Source organism: Eschscholzia californica, unplaced genomic scaffold (genome assembly GCF_041429995.1).
Source record: "Eschscholzia californica isolate CP2 unplaced genomic scaffold, dmEscCali1.0.p SCAF_2, whole genome shotgun sequence".
NCBI classification, from domain to species: domain Eukaryota; kingdom Viridiplantae; phylum Streptophyta; class Magnoliopsida; order Ranunculales; family Papaveraceae; genus Eschscholzia; species Eschscholzia californica.
The window spans coordinates 13,513,281-13,531,589 of record NW_028238309.1 but is presented as its reverse complement, the minus strand read 5'-3'; the positions used below and the strand labels follow the sequence as shown (position 1 = coordinate 13,531,589).

The window sequence follows — 18,309 nt, the reverse complement described above, 5'->3', positions numbered from 1 at the left end:
GTAGAAAATGGAGTGGCCAGAAATTGTGGTGATGAGAGGTTAAATATTGTTATAAAGCTAAGCTTTTCTTAATTATTATTACAAGTCATCCCACTTATTGGGAGGCTAACTGTGTCACTAGAAGGCAAAATATAATCCTAAAGATAAAAGTAACCGCTAGGTCAACCTGGATTGAGTATGCATTTATTCTCTGGGATGCTGAAAGGATGACAAATCTCTCTACAGAGAATTGACCCTCACCAATTCCAGGTTTAAAAGTTGTTTTAGACAAATTGGGGATCTCTGAGACTCCCTGTACGTGAAAAAGTTTCCAAGCATAGTGAAACATCAATTCAATCATTTCCAAGAAAATTTTAAAAACAAACAAGAACAATCTTTGCTATCTAATGTTATAAACACACTTAACGCATTATCCATCACCTTTTAACACAACTAAAGGGCATATTAAATTCAGTAAAGTACTTCACACTTCTCAAGTTTTTTAACCTTTCAAAAAAAACACAAACACCTAGATTGTACTAATATGAACACCATTGATGATCTTTTCTCTGAACGATGTTAGTTGTTAGTTCATCACAAGTCTTTTTGGTTAGATATAGCCGATAATTATATTCCAAAAGTTCTTTTATAATCTCTTCCTGTACTGACCAACAGATCCCAAAACCCTGATAAAACAGGTTTCCTTTCACCATTTAATACAAGATCCTCTTCTCTTTTGCTGCTTTCCTGAATCCTCTGACCAATATTAACCTGAAAAAAGACATTACACAAAAGTAACCGTTAGATATGCTGAAACAAGGAAGGAGGACAGCAAATGTGACCGCAGAACCATTTGGCTTGGTTTAGGAGTCAAACTATATTGACATCGTCGTACCCATAGGTTGCTCAAATTTCAAAGCTGTGTAGCGGCACTCTAAGTAACCTAAGACTCGGCTGAGCTTATCCCTTCTCTTCAGTAAAATTATCTAAAGAGGGAAAAGGATGAGAGGGAGTTTTTGTCTTAGAGATGGAGTTTTCTCCCCAGCGACTTGGGACCGACTCAACTTGGCGCAGGCTAAGTAATTGGGGATGAAACCCTAGCCCATCAGCACAACCCCCTGTCGGAACTGGTCGCACGGATCTGCTACCCTTCAAACTTTGTGTTTGTAATATATATTACGAACATATTCATATATTATATACATTAACAAAAGTTGAAATGCTATCATGGAAGCTAATGTACAGCAAGCCTCTGCCTGAGATCGACCTATTTCTAATCTATGAAGTAGGAAATACTTGATTCAAGAGATACGCTCGGTCTGCCCTGATCCCAATCAGCTGAGCTACGAGACACTCGGGTGGATTAGCCAACCCAAACTGCTTCCGGTTCAGGTCAGAGTCCTAGGCAAGTCAGGTTAGGGTTTCAGGCCCTACTTATCTTTTAAAGTTGAGCGGTACTTACGAGTAGAACGTCGTCGAAATGGCCTTGTGATAATCTCACTAAGAGGAGTTTCAGGGACTGGTATAAGTTTCCCAAGGACTGCGAGAGGCCAACTACAAAATGAAAGAAAGGGTTTAATTTAGACACAAAAATGTAAGAATGCGACACAAAATAATGTTTAATAATTAAACCAACCTGATAAATCCGATGGCAACGGAAATGAGCCATAGCTTCCAACTAAGTCTTACGGTCCCAGTGAACTTTCCGAGGAAAAAGATGATAACGATCTATAGACAGCAAAAAACACCACTTAATATCATAAAAGAATTATTAAACTAAAATGGAAGGTAATAAACTCGCTGTTTCGTACCTGAAGTACAACCGTGATTCCCACAATACCCATGAAGAGACGGTTTTTTGTAACTCCAACAAAAACGTTGAATTGATCTGGCTTCCGTGCATTGAACTCATTGAATATCTATAAAATGAGCTGTTTAGTGTTATATCGCATTTGACAAGTACCAGTTTTCCCTATTTGGAACTACAAAATTAGTCTTTAGGGGGATATATATTTGTCAGATAACTACGGATTTGAAAATATAGTACCAACAACTTCCCTCCTATATAATTCTATTTTTCATAATTTTTCCAACTGTGTAATTGGTTGAGAGGCTTACCTGACAAAGAACAAAAGCGTTGAAGATCAAAGTATTCTTCACTTTTGTAGCATGATTAGTGTTGTCATGCTTTAAGTGAAGAAGACTAATACCGTCGAAGTTAAGGATGAGGAGTACGGTCACTTGATATATAGCCTGCACTCTCCCAACAACAAAAATTCAGTAACTGATTACAAACACGAAAAGTGATGATTTTTTTGTGTACATTCCCTATGAGGTCATAAACATAATGAGTTCCCTGAGTAGATACCTGTACAAGTAAGTTCCTCCACATGATATTAGTAATAAGAGGTTCACTGTTCAAAAAGACAAGATGTAAATTAATTATCATAAACGCAATAATTCAAAAGAAATATTAATGCTAGTCTTCTGGACCAAGTAGTTTGGTTCGCGAGTCAGCTCTGGCTCGCGGTAGCCCGAATTCAACCCAAGCCCCGCACTGCAACCAAGTGACCAGCAACCTTTTTCTTCTATGTTTCTTCCTTCATTTTTTTTTTAGAGATCCATATGGAGAATGCTAGTATACTCCACAGAAAAATATCTATATTTATGTATCTTATATAGTTTTAGGAAAACAAAAGAAATCAATGACTAAGACTGGCTTAGGGTCATAGCATGGCTGATACCCAAGCTCAACTACCTAGCCAATGTGTTTGTGTCGTAAGACTCGTAGTGTGAAATTGTGAAAACAGGTTAGTAAATTAACGGAAAATGCTATAAACGCAGCAATCGAGAAAGCATCAATTGTGCGTCAGAAACTACAACAATCAATTACAGTTAGTTTGATTTGATGATGTAAGAATTCTAACCTTCGACCAACTGGAGTTCTGTCCATTAGATGATCTGTTGGTGGTTCAGTGGCCAATGCAAGTGCTCCAAGAGTGTCCATGATAAGATTAACCCAGAGAAGCTGCGACAGGACGAAAGGTGAGAAGAACAAGAAATCCATCAACCGAAGAGTGAAAAAGAAAAACAAGTGAACCAACCTGTACTGCATTCAGAGGAACGTCGCCAGATGAAACTGCAGCCACCACGTTTATAATAAGTGCTGCAACATTCACTGTGAGCTGGAACTGGATGAACTTTTGAATATTTGCATAGACAGAACGACCCCAGCGAACAACCTGAATTTTATAGAATAACATCATATAAAAAAAACCAATAAGTCACATAAACCTCTATTATTATTATTTGCAATTTTATGTTCTTTTTTTAATATTTGGATGATGCACCTCATATTTCTCAAACATGTGGCAGTATCAGTCTCTATTTACCGACATAGCATATAAAAGAACAAGTTAGTAAAAAAAAAATTGGAAGTTAAGGTGTTCCCCAGCCCCTATTATGCACCCGAAAGGCCAATACCGCCGTGAAAATAATGCATCAGGATCTGGTTATCGTAGGTACAAATAAGCTAGAACTTGACTCCCAATTTCCACATTTAATCAGAGTAAAAAGCTTAACATATGCAATATGGTTCTACGAACCTCTGCCAAAGAGTCCAACAGTAGTGACCCTGAAATTGAGAATACTCTGGTGGTCTACATAATTTGACTTTCAGAAAAGAAAAATCTGATTTTAATGCTATTTTTGTTTTTTCCTCTTAATCTGTACGAGTTTATGTACGTTTCAGCATTCTGAAATTTCTCAATAGTGTAACTGTTTCACCAGTAAAACTTTGTTATAATGCTCTAACTAACCTTTACAACCGAAGCAAAATTATCGTCCAATATGATGATGTCTGAGCTTTCTTTTGCTACTTCTGTACCTTGGATGCCCATTGCAAGACCAATATCCGCCTGAAAATCAAAAAGAACAAAACGAAGAGCAAAGCAACATAAACATCGTAATCAATAAAGTAGTTGAGTTGAGACACAGCTGAATAAGAGTTTTCAGAAAATAATCAACAGAAGTCCATCTACTCCCAAAAATAGCCCTCTACTAAATGGACTCCATTTAATGCCATTCCATTCCACTAGAAAGATCTAACGCCAGAGAGAAATGAACAATATAGACTGAGCAATAGTTTCAAGATTTATGAAAATACAAATTAACTATAATGGTTTAATCTGAACATAATTGATTTTCGTCTCAAAGATAACGCCGGCAATTACGTTACGCCCCATACCGTCTACACATGCCTGCATGTCACGCAAGGCATACAAAACTAGAGAGTTCACAGTCTATACCTCTTTCAGTGCAGGAGCATCATTAGTGCCATCTCCAGTCACCGCAACAACATGACCTCTCTTCTTTAGTGCTTTCACAAGTAAAAGCTTGTCATTAGGAGAGGACCTTCCCATAACCTATACACATGAAACATCAAAATTAATCAGCTATTGTCTAATGGCTCATCATGAGACACTGCAGGAGTACTTTCTAACGGTAGTTTTAGGGGATAGATAATATTATATACCACCGGTTATTATAATTACCAAAAATAAAACAATCAATAATATTGGACAATTTAAGACACTCACGTAGTGGTGTCTGACTTACTAAAAGGGTGTCTGACAAGTGACAACAAATTTACCAACAGTTGAGCTCTTCTAGGTCATGAAATCAAGCTCACGAGAGATTTCAAACCACTTCTACTTTGTCCGAATTTAGGGTATCAAAAAGTTAGTGGTCCTTTGGGTTAGGAAGACTAATACGTTATCTTCATTATGACAACAAACATCACATAAGAATACCTGATAAGCATTAAATAAATTTACTGCACAACATGTCAACAGGGATAGGGAATCAGAGGCATTCTCCCAAAAGATATGCATCAGACATCCATGAAGAACTAGTACATGTAGAACAGATGAGAACTTCTGATCATACCGAAATTTTTCCAGCAACTTCTTCTCTGTCCTTTTCTGACAATTCACGGAACACCTTCCCTTCGACGAGAGTCGGGTACGTAGCATCTGCACCAGAAGCTAGTATGCCACACTCTAAAGCTATTGCTTTTGCAGTCTGAAGATTATCTCCAGTAACCATGCGAACCTGTTTACGGAACACAATTGTTAACATAACATAGATGAGAAAACCATATATAAAACAACCTCAGCTAAGAGGTTCTTTTGGAGTAACTCCTCTGTTGTCTTTAAAGAGGGACGGAAGAGATAACTAATCTGATAAAATACAGTAGTGATTTTATTTTCAGTTAAACATCTTAATACCATTAAAAATGTTAAATGAAAAAATACCTTAACGCCAGCTTTTGTGCATAGTTCCACAGCATCCTTAACTCCTGGACGGCAAGGGTCCTGAAACATGTAAGCTATTAGAAAAATTGAAGAAGGCAATTAAGTTAAGATTGGAATTATAATGCATGCATAATGTTTCATTAAATGCTAGAGGAAGCATATGGTAATTTCGGGAGACTTAACGAACAAAGATTCCAGTACCGTACGGTTGTACAACTATTGAGAAGGAAAAAGATTATAAGCAGTTCAGAGACTAATCTATTTTGTTTTGTTTATAATTGTGCAATGAGACTTCAAGAGAGTACTCAAACAATTATTGATAAGAACAGGTTCAATACGACAAGAGAAAACTCAAAAGAATTGTTAGTCAAGAAGTCTGAATATTATAAACTGAACTAAAGTAGAATGTATAATCCAACACATGGAGGGGGGGACAAAACAAACGAGAGAATGTAGATTACAAAATAAGTTCTTTAGGAAGTGAAAAATGTCCCTGACTTCCAATGCATATAGTGATGATAGTACAACATGTGGCTTCTTGTACAGTATAATTTTTCACAGATATTCGTAAAACACTCCAACACATGAGGAACACTGAAAGCTTCAAGTGAACCATTTTGCATATTAGCATTTCAAGTTTCACTCATTTCCTGGTTTCGCTTTTCTGCCAGTTTAGGAATATAAAGAAAACTATTGCAACATCTGTGGACCCAGTAAACTATAAGTTGGGTTGAAAATAATGGGCAATGTGTCATTTCTTTGAAGGTTATGACCATCATGACCTATAACAGCAAATTTAGCTACCATTGAGATGTCTGAGATAGTCAACCCAGGTCGTACAAAGGTTTGATCGTGCATGAAGGATCATATTTCATTCTGACAGAACCGGATGTCCTTCTAACTCTTTCAATTTATGTGAATTAGCTGAGTGAATATAGCAAGAAGACTTAAGTCGAGCAAAATATAGATAGCTGTATCAGATGTAAATGATGTGTACCTTTAACCCCACAATAGCCAACAGAACTAGTTCATCATCAGGAATCACCCACTGTGCTAGGCGGTCCTCATCATCTGGAACTTTCTCTATGTCATATGGTCTGTAGGCAATAGCAACACAGCGCAAGCTATTTGCAGCCATCTCTCCAATAGCGTTTTTGAAGTACAGCATCTGTCAAGGTGAAACTCTTCATTAGTCGAAATTCTTTAGCAAGAAATGCTACTTCACTTTAAACCAGGGTTTTTATCTTCAGATTGCCTATTGGACCAAAATGAGCAAGTAGAGAACTTCTATACTCAAGCTCTCAAATGTACAAGTTTCTTAACACTTAATTTCGGTGCAACAACGTCATGTTTTTTACTCAAAAGGATGTCATTACTTAAGATATGTTTGTCCTACCATACAAAATTTTTATAACTCAACTACTTACTGATTGCCAGATTGAAATGCAGGTGTAATTACCTTATCCTCATTCATTGATTTGCACGAACCATCGGCATCAAGGTATCCAGAACATGAAGCTAAGACTATTTCAGCAGCACCTTTCCAATGTATATGCACTTGAGAATCGGGCTGTGAATAGCAAATATACAAACTCCATTAGCTAAACTATATTGCGGCCTTCCAGGAAGTTACATAATAAAAGGGATAAGCTTAGAGTTGTTTATATTTATATTTAGAAAACCTCTTAGATGCATATTTATATTTAGAAAAACACGTGTTTCCAACTAAAAAGAATTTGCTCGCATATATACATACATGTCTCTCTACGTTTTGATGTCAAATCTCACATGTACAAAAGACCATAAAAGTTAGATACTTGTTAGAACTAGTCAGTAGTCACCTTAAAAAGGCTTTAAACACTATTAGCGTTTCCTATAGTTTAATGAAAATGAATGAAATTCACTTACCATTTTCAATGCAAGACCGCCCCGCTTCTTCTCTGAGTTGAAAGGAAACACGTGAAGAACTGAGGACTGTGACCTTATTTCTTCAAACTTCATCCCAAGCTACATTCAAATAAATTGAGTAAGCTTCACAGGTAAAAAAAACATCAAAAATTTACCAAGCAAACGTTAGTGAAGTACCTTGACACCCCAAGAAAGAATGGCTTTCTCAGTGGGTGATGCAGAAATCTCAACTTCACCACCCTGACAAATACCATGTAAAAGAAGTGCATAAGTACCTCCACAGAGTCTAATACAGTAGTAATCACCAACGCATGCTCGTTTTTCAATGGTACAGAGAACTTTAAGTTATAACAGAAATTCAGCTTGTTACAGGTTTCTAGTTAGATCTTATATCTCCTTTTTAGTAGCTTCATAAAGCTGCGCTAAATTAGATTAGTAGACACTTGATAGTGTCCACAAAATGCTAAGCAGGACCTCAATTGAGTGCATTTCACTCATTAACTGCAGAAGGAAATCAACAATAAATGCAAACTGCAAGTGAATTCCATCTTTATTCGCATTATTCTTTATCACTCATTCAGCTTGAAAAAATAGCCTTACCTCAGACGTGAAGACACTGCCTGTGGTATTCTGTGCAATTCCCTCTATAATTAGACTTTCTGCAATGGGTGGTAATCCTGCGCCATCTGGTGAATCTAGTTTTTTCCCACCACTATAAGCCTCAACAACAGTCATCTGTAAAGGTAAGATTTGACCAGTTACGACCAAAACAGGACATCCATGACACAGAAGAATGACTAGATGAAAAGAATCTTCATAGTCAAAGAAATAAATGAACCATACATGTAGCACCCTAACAAAACAGCACAGAGAACCGAACAGAATTAAACTTCACACAACCACCATATATGCAACTCAAAATAACCCACCTGATTCAAGGTCAATGTGCCGGTCTTATCACTGCAAATTGTCGTTGCCGAACCCATAGTTTCACAGGCAGAAAGCCTCCGAACCTGTACCTCAACTATGTTAAACTACTTAATAATGTCAACTCTTGAGGTACGATTAGAGAGAAACAATTTGAACAGAAACATACCAAAGCCTTGTCTGCCATCATCTTCCGCATCGAGTATGCAAGTCTATATCAGAGTCAAAGTGAAAGGAGTGAACAAAACAGATGTTAAGACAGCAACTATAGAACAAAAGATTTAGAAAGTCGTAACCATGATTTACATTTATCATGGTTTCTAGAAGTAACATATTTACCTGAAGTGTGCAATAGGTAAGCTAATAAGTACTAGAAGCACGATAGAAATTAGAATTACTTACGTTAAAGTAACTGCTAAAGGAAGCCCTTCAGGAACTGCAACGACCACAATGGTGACCTAAAGAGTATGCTCATTGTTAGTTAGTCATCAACTCAATAGAATACACTCACGAAATAACTAAGTGTACACACCGCAACAGTGATAATTTTAATAGTTCCATCGACTGCATGGCTAGCACTCGTCTTTCCTTTGACAAATTGAGGAGTTCCATCCGTATTAGTTGAATGACCAGTGAAGTATCTGACATATGCAGTTGAACGTATAGGTAAGTACTCCCACATAATAAAGTGAACCAGAACTTAATGGCAGAATTCTCCCCTATTGCCCACCTGATCAAAAGAACAACCAGCACTGCTACAGCTACTACAAGTCCAACTATACCAATAAAAGTTGCAGCACCATTCAAGCGAACCTATAACAACTCAAGGATAAGTTGTTAGTTAAGCCATGATCAATTACGGTCAATAGGAAAGGATTGTTTCTTAAGAGAAAAACCTGCAAGGGAGTTTCTTCACCAGTATCCTCCGATATACTGGCCATCAGCAATCCCCATTCAGTGTTTATTCCAACACCAGTTACCTGAAAACAGTGGACTTATTATATAGTCAAGAAACATAGAAACCTATTAACTGAACATAGATTCGTCTTTTTATTCTTGCTCTTTGTTCATCAAGAAAATAAAGATCCCTCTTTCCCGTTTTTTTAGCTACAGCTGAACATGTCTCTAGAAATCAAAAGAAAATATTACATGTGAAAGGAAAAAAAAAAAGACTATGGGAGTAATGCCCAAGTCTCCATAATACAAGATAAAATAACTCAAAAAACGAGATTAGAAAAATCTCTATAAGAAAAACTTCTTGTATAAGCTTCGCCATACATGTAGAAGGTTATAGCTCATAACTAAAAACCAATTACAACTCCAGTAAGTTAAAGTTCAAAGGAATACAAGTAATAATTTTGTTGGACAAATCACTACTAAGATCATCCAATTTACTCTATGTGATAAAGATAGCATCTGATATTTTACCAGCATAGTGCCATAACCATCCGCCACTTTACATCCAGACATCAGAAATGGATGCTTGCGATCCTTGTGACACTGCAACGAAATATCATATTTTAAGACAACAAATCAAGTAACTTATAAAGGATTAGATAAAAGTAATGGAGAAAAACAAATAACGAATGTTATGCAACAAAGACAGAAACACGTTTACAGAATTATTGTTTTACACAGGATACATCATCTACTGCTCCATCAGCAGTGGTTTTATGCCATTAAACTGGATACATTGCGAAGATGTATATCTCCCAATGAACACAGAATAAGATCCGTTCTCATGATACTATGACGGGCATTAATCAAAGATCATTATGACAGACACCATTATGACAAGAATAACCTTAGAAAACAAAAAAGACTTACAATCTTGCTTTCCCCAGTCATGCTAGATTCATCAACAGCGAGAGAGTGACCAAGAATTAAGATGCCGTCAGCAGGAACCTAGAAATAAGTTGAAGTGGCAAAATGTTGGTAACAAGGCAGCACATGGGGAAATCTAACTAATTAATGCGTACTTACCTGGTCACCTATTTTTAGAGGTATAACATCACCAACAACGATATCAAATATTGAAACCTCAACTCTTTTACCACCTCTAACAACCTGAAAAGTTGATGTAGTCGTTCGAATTTAACACCATCATAAAGCATAACACACTCAGAAATAACCAAGAACTTTACTGTATTTAAAAACAAACCTCCATATGTATATTTCGTTTCTCCTCATTTAAGCTTTGAAACTGAAGCGATTGTCGGTAATCGCTGATAGCTAGAAAATTAGGAAAAAGGCAAATGAGTAGAAGAAAATCAGCAAATTAAGAAAAATACACCTTCTAATACGAGTACTACGGGGATGACTAATAAGCTTTACAACCTATTATGCCAAAAAAAGGTAGCCAGGCAAGTCAACTACAAAAATTGGACACTGTATTTGCTGCACTTGAGGATCTTAACATTTTCTGAAATGCAGTTGACATCGTTATTAAGATACGGATCAGATAAACAGCTAGACTTTGCAGGTTAGTTTCATCAATTGCTTCGTACTTAATACCACATATGATTAAGAAAAAACATGTTTTCTGGCAAGATTATAGTGGACCATCATACCTTTTGGAAGTCAGTTTTAACTCAATAACGAAAAAACATCATTATTAGAAATGGACCATAAGTTAGATCAAAAAGAACCATTAAACAAGGTGTTAACTAATAGTGAAGACGGGGCAGGCTAGCTGTACAAATTTCACCGCAACAGTCAGAGAAAAATGATCAGCTTGAGCACGAGATCAAATCTTATAGTTCTACTAAATCATAAAGGCATCATGACTGTAGAAGCAGCCCTCGAGCATATTATACCTGTAACAGAAATAACAAGAAGGACAGCGAAGGCAATGCTCCCCCCGTCGTACCACCCCTCTTTGATACCCTGCAAATATAAATTTCAATATTTTAAAAGCAATAAATTACAACCAGGATTATTTTCAAGACTAAAATAACAAGCTGAAAGCCAGATAGGTAAGAAATCTTGCATATTGGAAGAGAAGAGAGAGAGAGAAAGAGAAGCCCCCTCTTTGCAGTATTTCTCTCTTCTTTGTTATCTATGGTTTTCTTTTACCTTCTTTGAGAAGCTCCTTCCATTTTCTCTTCTTTATTTCTACTTTTCTATGGATAAACTAGAACAGATTATGTTCGGAGTATTTTGGTGGATTTCGCACGAAATCTTGCATATTTTTTGTGTAGGTTTCTTTTAAGTTTTAACACATTGCTTACAACTACTTTCTAGCATATTCGGAAGTATATCAGTAAATAACGAACCAAAAATAACTCACAAATTTTTATAACTATATTAAGATCTACACACCTCTGACTTTATTCCCAGAGCCAAAGATGCTGCTGCCGCTATAATCAAGATGATAAGTGTCAAGTCTTGCCAAGCTTCCCAGAGGAACATCTATGCAGATAAAGCAAATAAAAAACTCCTTAATAGGCACATTTGATAATAGAGATACTAATGGATGTAACAATAATATTTGAAGCTACAATGCACCCATATAGAATTGGGCATTCTTTTCAGAAATGACTAAGAAACTGAACACTGCAAATAAAGAACTAGAATATTCAAACCTCCAGTTTTTGTGTCAATATTTTGTAGTCCTCGTATGACAATTTGATTTACATAACAAATAAAGGTCATACAACCTATTGCATTTTGTGCAATATGAGGTTTTGGCTTTAGTAATGCAAATCTTTGCCTCACATTTCATTTCATTTACTTTTTCCATTGCTTATAATTACACATCCAAAAGAATTACCCAAAAACTGCGAGCTTTTTTACGCGGATATGTGTTTGATCCAAACGCATTTCTACGACTTAGTAAATCGGCATCATCTCCAACAATTCCCTTGTCCATATCCGTCTTCAGCTTATCAGCTACCCCTTTAACCTGATGTAGAAAGAGGATTTGACAAATTACATTAAGAAACAATATAAAAATTACTTACAGGAAATACATTGATGTTGATGCACTTACACCACCATGTTCTTCTAGCATAGCAACATTATTATCATCCTTTGTCATCGAAGAAAGTTGGTCTTGTCCAATTCCATAATCACCTTTCGCAGTTGCAGGTGCAGAAGAGCCTACCACTGGTGTAACAAGCAAAACATCAATAGAACAGCCACTTTGACTAAGCAACAGTACCCTATAGGTTTGGAGGGCAGAAGTCTATAATGATAGGAATGAAAAGGCTCTTCCATTCCTATCAGACAGCATACCGTAGCTGAAATTATCTCCAGGTCAAAACCAAAAACAAAACTAAGTGCATAAATATAATGGAAAGGGGGCAAATTTGTGTATAAGATGTTTAAAAAGATCTTCAAAAGAGAAACGAATTAAGAGATTAAGTACATTTTGGTTGTTCACCCGCTTGTCTAAAAAGAATTGCAGCCTACAAACAAACAAGCATCATGAATCAGAACAGACACGAAGAAGCTAGTGTAGGAGAACAACAAATTAAATATAACATTACCCGTATGACTTGGGCATGTGTTCTGATCTTCTGAACAATTTGTTCTTTTTCTTCTTCCTTTTTCAAGTCTAGTGTATACCGGAATCGACGGTAAGCATTTAAAACAAGTGCTGCTTTCTTTGAGAATCAAAAAACGAAAAGTAAGTAAGAAGATAGTAAAAGATACTTCATTTATTGGCCTACAACAAAAATGTGGAACATTTAGAACGTAAACCCGCCACTGTATAAATGGTAAAAGAAAATAAACATATTAAACTTCATCTCGCGGAAGAAAAGTTGGAAAATTAATATATGGAAGCGCAGAAATAGGTGATAGGAAAATTAGATAAAGCTACCACTAGATATGAAGAAATAAAGTCTTCTAAAATTAACAGGCACTAGAGCAAAAAAGTAACAATAAAAAGCTGTGATCGAGACAAGTATCTGTCCAACATTTTTTTTGTGCTATCTCAGAATTGGATATTAGTTGGCAAAATGCTAATAGTTTTACAAGTTAGTGACTTAGAGTGGCATCACAACTTAGGGTTAGTCATCCTGTATGGGAAGTAGTAGCACTGTTGACTGTTACAGCAACTACTCAAGCTATGTCTCTGGAAAACCATAAGAACACGTAACCCAAGTATGGTTCATCACAAAGAAATGCACTTACTACATAACCAAGCTCAAACTCCCAAAGTGAAATAAGGTGAAGTCAATAGACCCAATATCATATATGAGAGTTAGAAGACATAATTTCCATTACTAAGTGCGTGATAAAAGTAAAAAAAAACTTAATGACTTTGAAGTGCAAGAACGTAAAAGTAGTTAGACAGACTTGCAGCTCAGTTTTGATCGGAAAATAAACAAATGGGACGAGGGAAGGGTACTTATCAACTTTTGTTAAGAACTTCCCACATACCCTGCTTAAACACGTACTGAAGTTTTATACTTTTATTATAAACACGATAATGAAAGATGTACAATCAATAAAACTCCAGTTAAGAGTCCTAATTCTTCTACATATTTCTACTTATAATTAACATATGCTTTCAGGTAGAATGAACCACAAAAAAGGAAAGACAATAATATAATTAAATGCAATGAAACAAACTAACAAGGAAACTATGTAATTTGAACTCAGAATATAAACTTATTTTCCTTTTATTCACCTCAATCTAGTTCTAGATTTTTACTTTTTTTAACATGCTAATCTTTATAAGATCACAGTCCTAATTTTGCTTTGATTGTTCTTTTATCGTTCTGCATTTTCTCAAATCTTATACTTCAATTAATCCAACAATAATGAAAGTATGAAACAGGGAAACCTAATCATGCATGACTCAGTATAGATCACAAACAAAATTAGTAGTAAACAACCAGATCCTATCACATTGTAGATAACCTAAATAAAACATAATAATTGAAACAAGAACACGCCCAAATGAAGTATCAACACTTCAAAATCAGTCTCTAGCATTCCAATAAAAAAATAACAAACAGAAATCACCAAATTAGATTTGAGAAAACCACTACAAAATTACTAGCATTGATGAAAATCATACCCTCCATCTTCTGAGTCGCTCAATAGAAGCGTTTTTAGTGGTATGAATGTCAAAAGGACCACAAGAACCTTCTTCATCTTCACAGTACTTTTCATGATTATCTCCAGTTTCTTCATCAAATTGCCGATGATACGGCGAGTCTCTTGAATTACTCATAATCCTAGATGATTCCAATAGTCGCAGGAGAGATGATACCAGCTGAAAAATCTGTAAACCTAAACTTCTTTCTTTGTCTGATTCAACAAAGAAAAGAAACGCATAAAATGATGTTAGTGAAGAGAAAAAGAAAATGATGTTAGTGAAGAGAAAAAGAAAATGAACAGTAAGAAACTAGGGTTTATAAAGAGAATGAAAACGCGGTTTGGTAATGAAGCAGAGATTTCGTCTCACCTTCCTTCAAAAGCTTAAAATTGGTTGTATCAAACTATGAATAGTGCGTAGTTTGCTGAAACTGTTGAACTTCTTCTTCTACCTCCTACATCCAGATTCCTCAGTGCCATTCATCATCTTTCCACTAGTTTCTCTCTCTCTCTAGTTTCTCTCTCTAGTTTGATAAAGCTGTCGCTGCTTCCACACGCCAACAGGGCCTCTGGGAAATTTCTTCGAAGGTGTGGTGATAAGATATGAAAACTGAAGGTAGATTTTATACCTTCATAAAGAGGAAATTCTGAAAAAAGAAAGAAAATCAGAAGACTACTTTGGAAATTATTTTTCCACCCTTACCTCCTTCTTACACCAAGTTTACACCACTTTGTCGGCCCTTAATACATTTTCTCTAATTCTTTCTTTCTTTAATTTTTTCTATATACAAAACCATTTTTCTATTAAAGTTCTTTCCATTGATAAAACAAGCATACAAAGACTTTTAATCTTGTGGTCCTGTTTACTTAGGTGATCTTTGTTTTTTTAAATTTTCAGATTTCAGATGTCTTTTTTTATTTGTGAAATCTGAAAATTAAGTTGAGTTGTACATTTGTCTGAATTGGCTGAATTAGAGCCCATTTTATTCAGACTTCAAAACAAGGCCGAAATGAAGAGATAAATTTTCAAATGTGTAAAATGTTGTTTATGCCCATATAATTTAGAATAATCTTTTTTCTCAAGACAACAAAACCACCATGTCCACCAAAGTCCACCACCACCACCAAAGTCCACCACCAAAACAAGTCCACCACCACATACCACCACCGCCAAAAACCACCACCACGTCGTCGTCACAAAAACCACTACGAAGACAACCACAAGAAACTCCATGAAACCTCGTCGGATCTGCGAGGGTTTAGGTTTCTCTTCGGCTCAAAACCCTTGCCGGATCTGGCAAGGGTTTTGCTTAAATAATACCGATGGAAAACTAGAAAGAGATGACGACGACGTCGGTCATGGAGGAAATGCTTTAATGGACCCTTGTGCAGTTAGGGTTTTTCGATCAACCAGAGATAGAGGTCATAAATTTGAGGGTTATTTCTCATATGGCCCCCAACTTTGTGACCAGCTTCCTGCCTGACCCCCTACTTTAACAATAATTCCCGTATGGCCCCCTTTTCCGTTATCTTTAACTTTCCGTTACTCTCTCTCCTCCATCTCATTTCCTCTCTCTGCCAAGTCACCTATCACGTCACATCATCATCTTCTCCGGCAGGGGTCGCCGGCCAGCCAAATTTCCGGCAGGCGACCTTCAATTTTTTTTGTTATTCTCTCTCTTCTATCTTTCTAGAAAAAAAATTATTTCCTCTCTCTCTAAACTCCGGCGAAGGGGGTTTCCCTTCGCCCGAGGTCTGTCGAACAGACTTTTGTTCGTGATGAACAGACCTTCAATGGTCTATTCGACAGACCTCCGGCGAAGGGTTTTCCTTCGCCGGAGTTTAGAGAGAGAGGGGAAATTAAAAAAAAAATTTAGAGAGAGAATAAATAAAAAAAATTTAAGGTCGCCGGTCGGAAATTTGGCCAGCCGACGACTCCTGCCGGAAAAGATGATGATGTGGCGTGATAGGTGACTTGGCAGAGAGAGGAAATGAGATGGAGGAGAGAGAGTAATGGAAAGTTAAAGATAACGGAAAAAGGGGATCATACGGGAATTATTACTAAAGTAGGGGGTCAGGCAAGAAGCTGGTCACAAAGTTGGAGGTCCTTTGGGAAATAAGTTAAACAATCAAATGGCTAGGTTTTTCTTTCTTTTTTTTTAAGGTAATGGTCAGGTTGATTGATTAGAAAGAGAAGGAGAGAGAGAGCGCGAGAGAGTAGAACAGTAAGGTAGAGATAGTGGTCAGGAAAACAAGGAGAAAGGTTAAGAAGAAATTAGGGTTTTTTGTTAAGGAGATACATGAGGGTATAAATGTTCAAGCTATAATTCAGACTTAGTTATTCAGATACAAAAAACAAACATCTTACTTTTAAAATAATTCAGTAATTCATCCATTTCAGTTCAGCTAATTCAGATTCAGACCCACAAAAAAAAACACAGCCTTACCAAGGTTTTTCAATTTTCAAATAATACTAATGAAAATGAGGTGGAAATATCATGCCCACAAAAATACATTTCGATGATTGTTATAAAACAGTTGTGTGAATCAATTTTTATCTGTCTTTTTTTTCTTGAGATATAGACTACGATCTACGTTAGTCACTACAAGACATTAATACATTATCAAGATGCGATAAGCATGATAATCGCCTAAGTCAAACCAATAATTAAAGAGGTCTAAATCACAAAAATATAGAGCGTAAAGCTCGACAAACTTATTACTTCATTAATTAATTTTTATCTTTCCATTTATATAGTTAAATTTTCCTTTAATTGTTTATGAAGTTGCCAAAAAAAAATGAAAATGAAGTAGAGCCATTGTGTCCGCAAAGAACGAATTTTGTTATATATTTGTTGTAATTGGATTGTAATATTGTATGAACAATATTTTATATTTTTCTACTTTTAGTTTAGGAAAATCTTCACCAAACACCACTTGTAATAACATCAATTTGAAAGTGGTTCATATAGTTTAACTTTTTACTTCAGCTACCTTATGTTTCCGAATGATTTGTTCTTTTTTGGAAAAGCAGGGAATGCTAATGTCGGGAGACTGGAAGGGATTTTAGACTCATATGCTCGGTGCTCCGCCCAACTTATAAATTATAGCAAGTCTTTTATTCACTCTAACAAGAACTGCAATCCTGTCAGAAGAGAATTAGTATTGAAAATGCTCGCGGTAAAAGAGATGAAAGCAAATGATATATACTTGGGTAACTACTTACTGTAACCAAAGCATAAGATCGCCTCATATGAATTTATTTCTCAAAAGATAGACAAAAAATTATTGCGGTGGAAGAGAAGTACCTTATCCCATGCAGGAAGAACTACCCTCCTAAAAAAACTTCTAGTGGGGCATGATACAGATAAATCCAAGATGCATTACATCATTTGGAAAAAACTGTAAAAAAAGTCAGCAAGATGGAGGATTGGGTATTCGTAATATGGGTATAGTTAATGAAGCTTTGGTGGGAAAGTTACTATGGAGAATTCTTTCAGAATCGGAGTTTATATGGGCTAAACTGTTAAAAGTAAAAAATACCTAAAGAACGAAGACATTTGGAAACATAAGCCCCGTAATAATAGCACTGCTACTTGGAAAGGAATGACGGAAATGTGGGGTCTATCGAAAAAAAAAAGATGTTTTTCAGTTGGGGATGGTACAACCATAAGGATTTGGGATGACCTTTGGATACCGAATATCCGAGGATTCAAACCAGGAAAGAAGACCGAAGAGACTCTGGTGAAGAATTTATTCTTTGTAAGTGACTTAAAATATACTGATGGTAGATCGAAAACCAACCTGATTGAGGTGACCTTTAATTCCATCTCGGCAACAACAATAATACAATCAGCAGCAGCAAAGTTAGGTGTGAAATATAAAATGATTTGGGCATTCCCAGAGAAAAGAGGATTTACATCAAAATCGTTGTATAAGTCGATAGCCAAGGAGAGACCTTCATCGTCAAATAGAATGGAGTTGCCTTATGATCTCCAATGGAGAAAAGTGTAGACACGAGTTGAACTTGCACCAAGGGTTCAAATGTTTGTTTGGAGGATATTACAAAACGCTTACCCCACTGTGAAGAGAACATTACAATACAATACCCACGCGTCACTGATTTGTC

At 36.2% G+C, this 18,309-nt stretch overlaps 1 protein-coding gene across 1 annotated transcript; it reads right to left on the bottom strand.

Annotated features, from left to right (window-relative positions):
- Positions 1 to 317: 317 nt before the first annotated feature.
- Positions 318 to 14,775, bottom strand: LOC147556367 (calcium-transporting ATPase 9, plasma membrane-type-like). The gene is made up of 35 exons (XM_086664253.1): positions 14,551 to 14,775; positions 14,161 to 14,393; positions 12,620 to 12,736; positions 12,499 to 12,538; positions 12,121 to 12,236; positions 11,902 to 12,033; positions 11,451 to 11,540; positions 10,946 to 11,015; positions 10,291 to 10,361; positions 10,113 to 10,196; positions 9,957 to 10,034; positions 9,558 to 9,629; positions 9,026 to 9,109; positions 8,860 to 8,942; positions 8,662 to 8,770; positions 8,532 to 8,587; positions 8,299 to 8,341; positions 8,132 to 8,215; positions 7,803 to 7,937; positions 7,380 to 7,442; positions 7,203 to 7,301; positions 6,754 to 6,864; positions 6,292 to 6,462; positions 5,295 to 5,354; positions 4,927 to 5,091; positions 4,287 to 4,403; positions 3,798 to 3,896; positions 3,084 to 3,221; positions 2,907 to 3,007; positions 2,348 to 2,393; positions 2,098 to 2,232; positions 1,791 to 1,898; positions 1,616 to 1,707; positions 1,442 to 1,533; positions 318 to 750 (listed from the first exon to the last, which is right to left on the bottom strand). Exons 2-35 carry the CDS (start codon positions 14,314 to 14,316, stop codon positions 746 to 748), a joined length of 3,222 nt encoding a protein of 1,073 aa, XP_086520379.1. The 5' UTR covers positions 14,317 to 14,393; positions 14,551 to 14,775; the 3' UTR covers positions 318 to 745.
- Between the last annotated feature and the right edge of the window lie 3,534 nt (positions 14,776 to 18,309).

Coding starts and splice junctions, on each gene's coding strand:
- LOC147556367 (XM_086664253.1), bottom strand. CDS start 14,316: ATGAGTAATTCAAGAGACTCGCCGTATCATCGGCAATTTGATGAAGAA. Junction 12,034..12,120: donor TGCTAGAAGAACATGGTGGT/GTAAGTGCATCA, acceptor TTTCTACATCAG/GTTAAAGGGGTAGCTGATAA. Junction 4,404..4,926: donor AAGTTGCTGGAAAAATTTCG/GTATGATCAGAA, acceptor TCATGTGTATAG/GTTATGGGAAGGTCCTCTCC.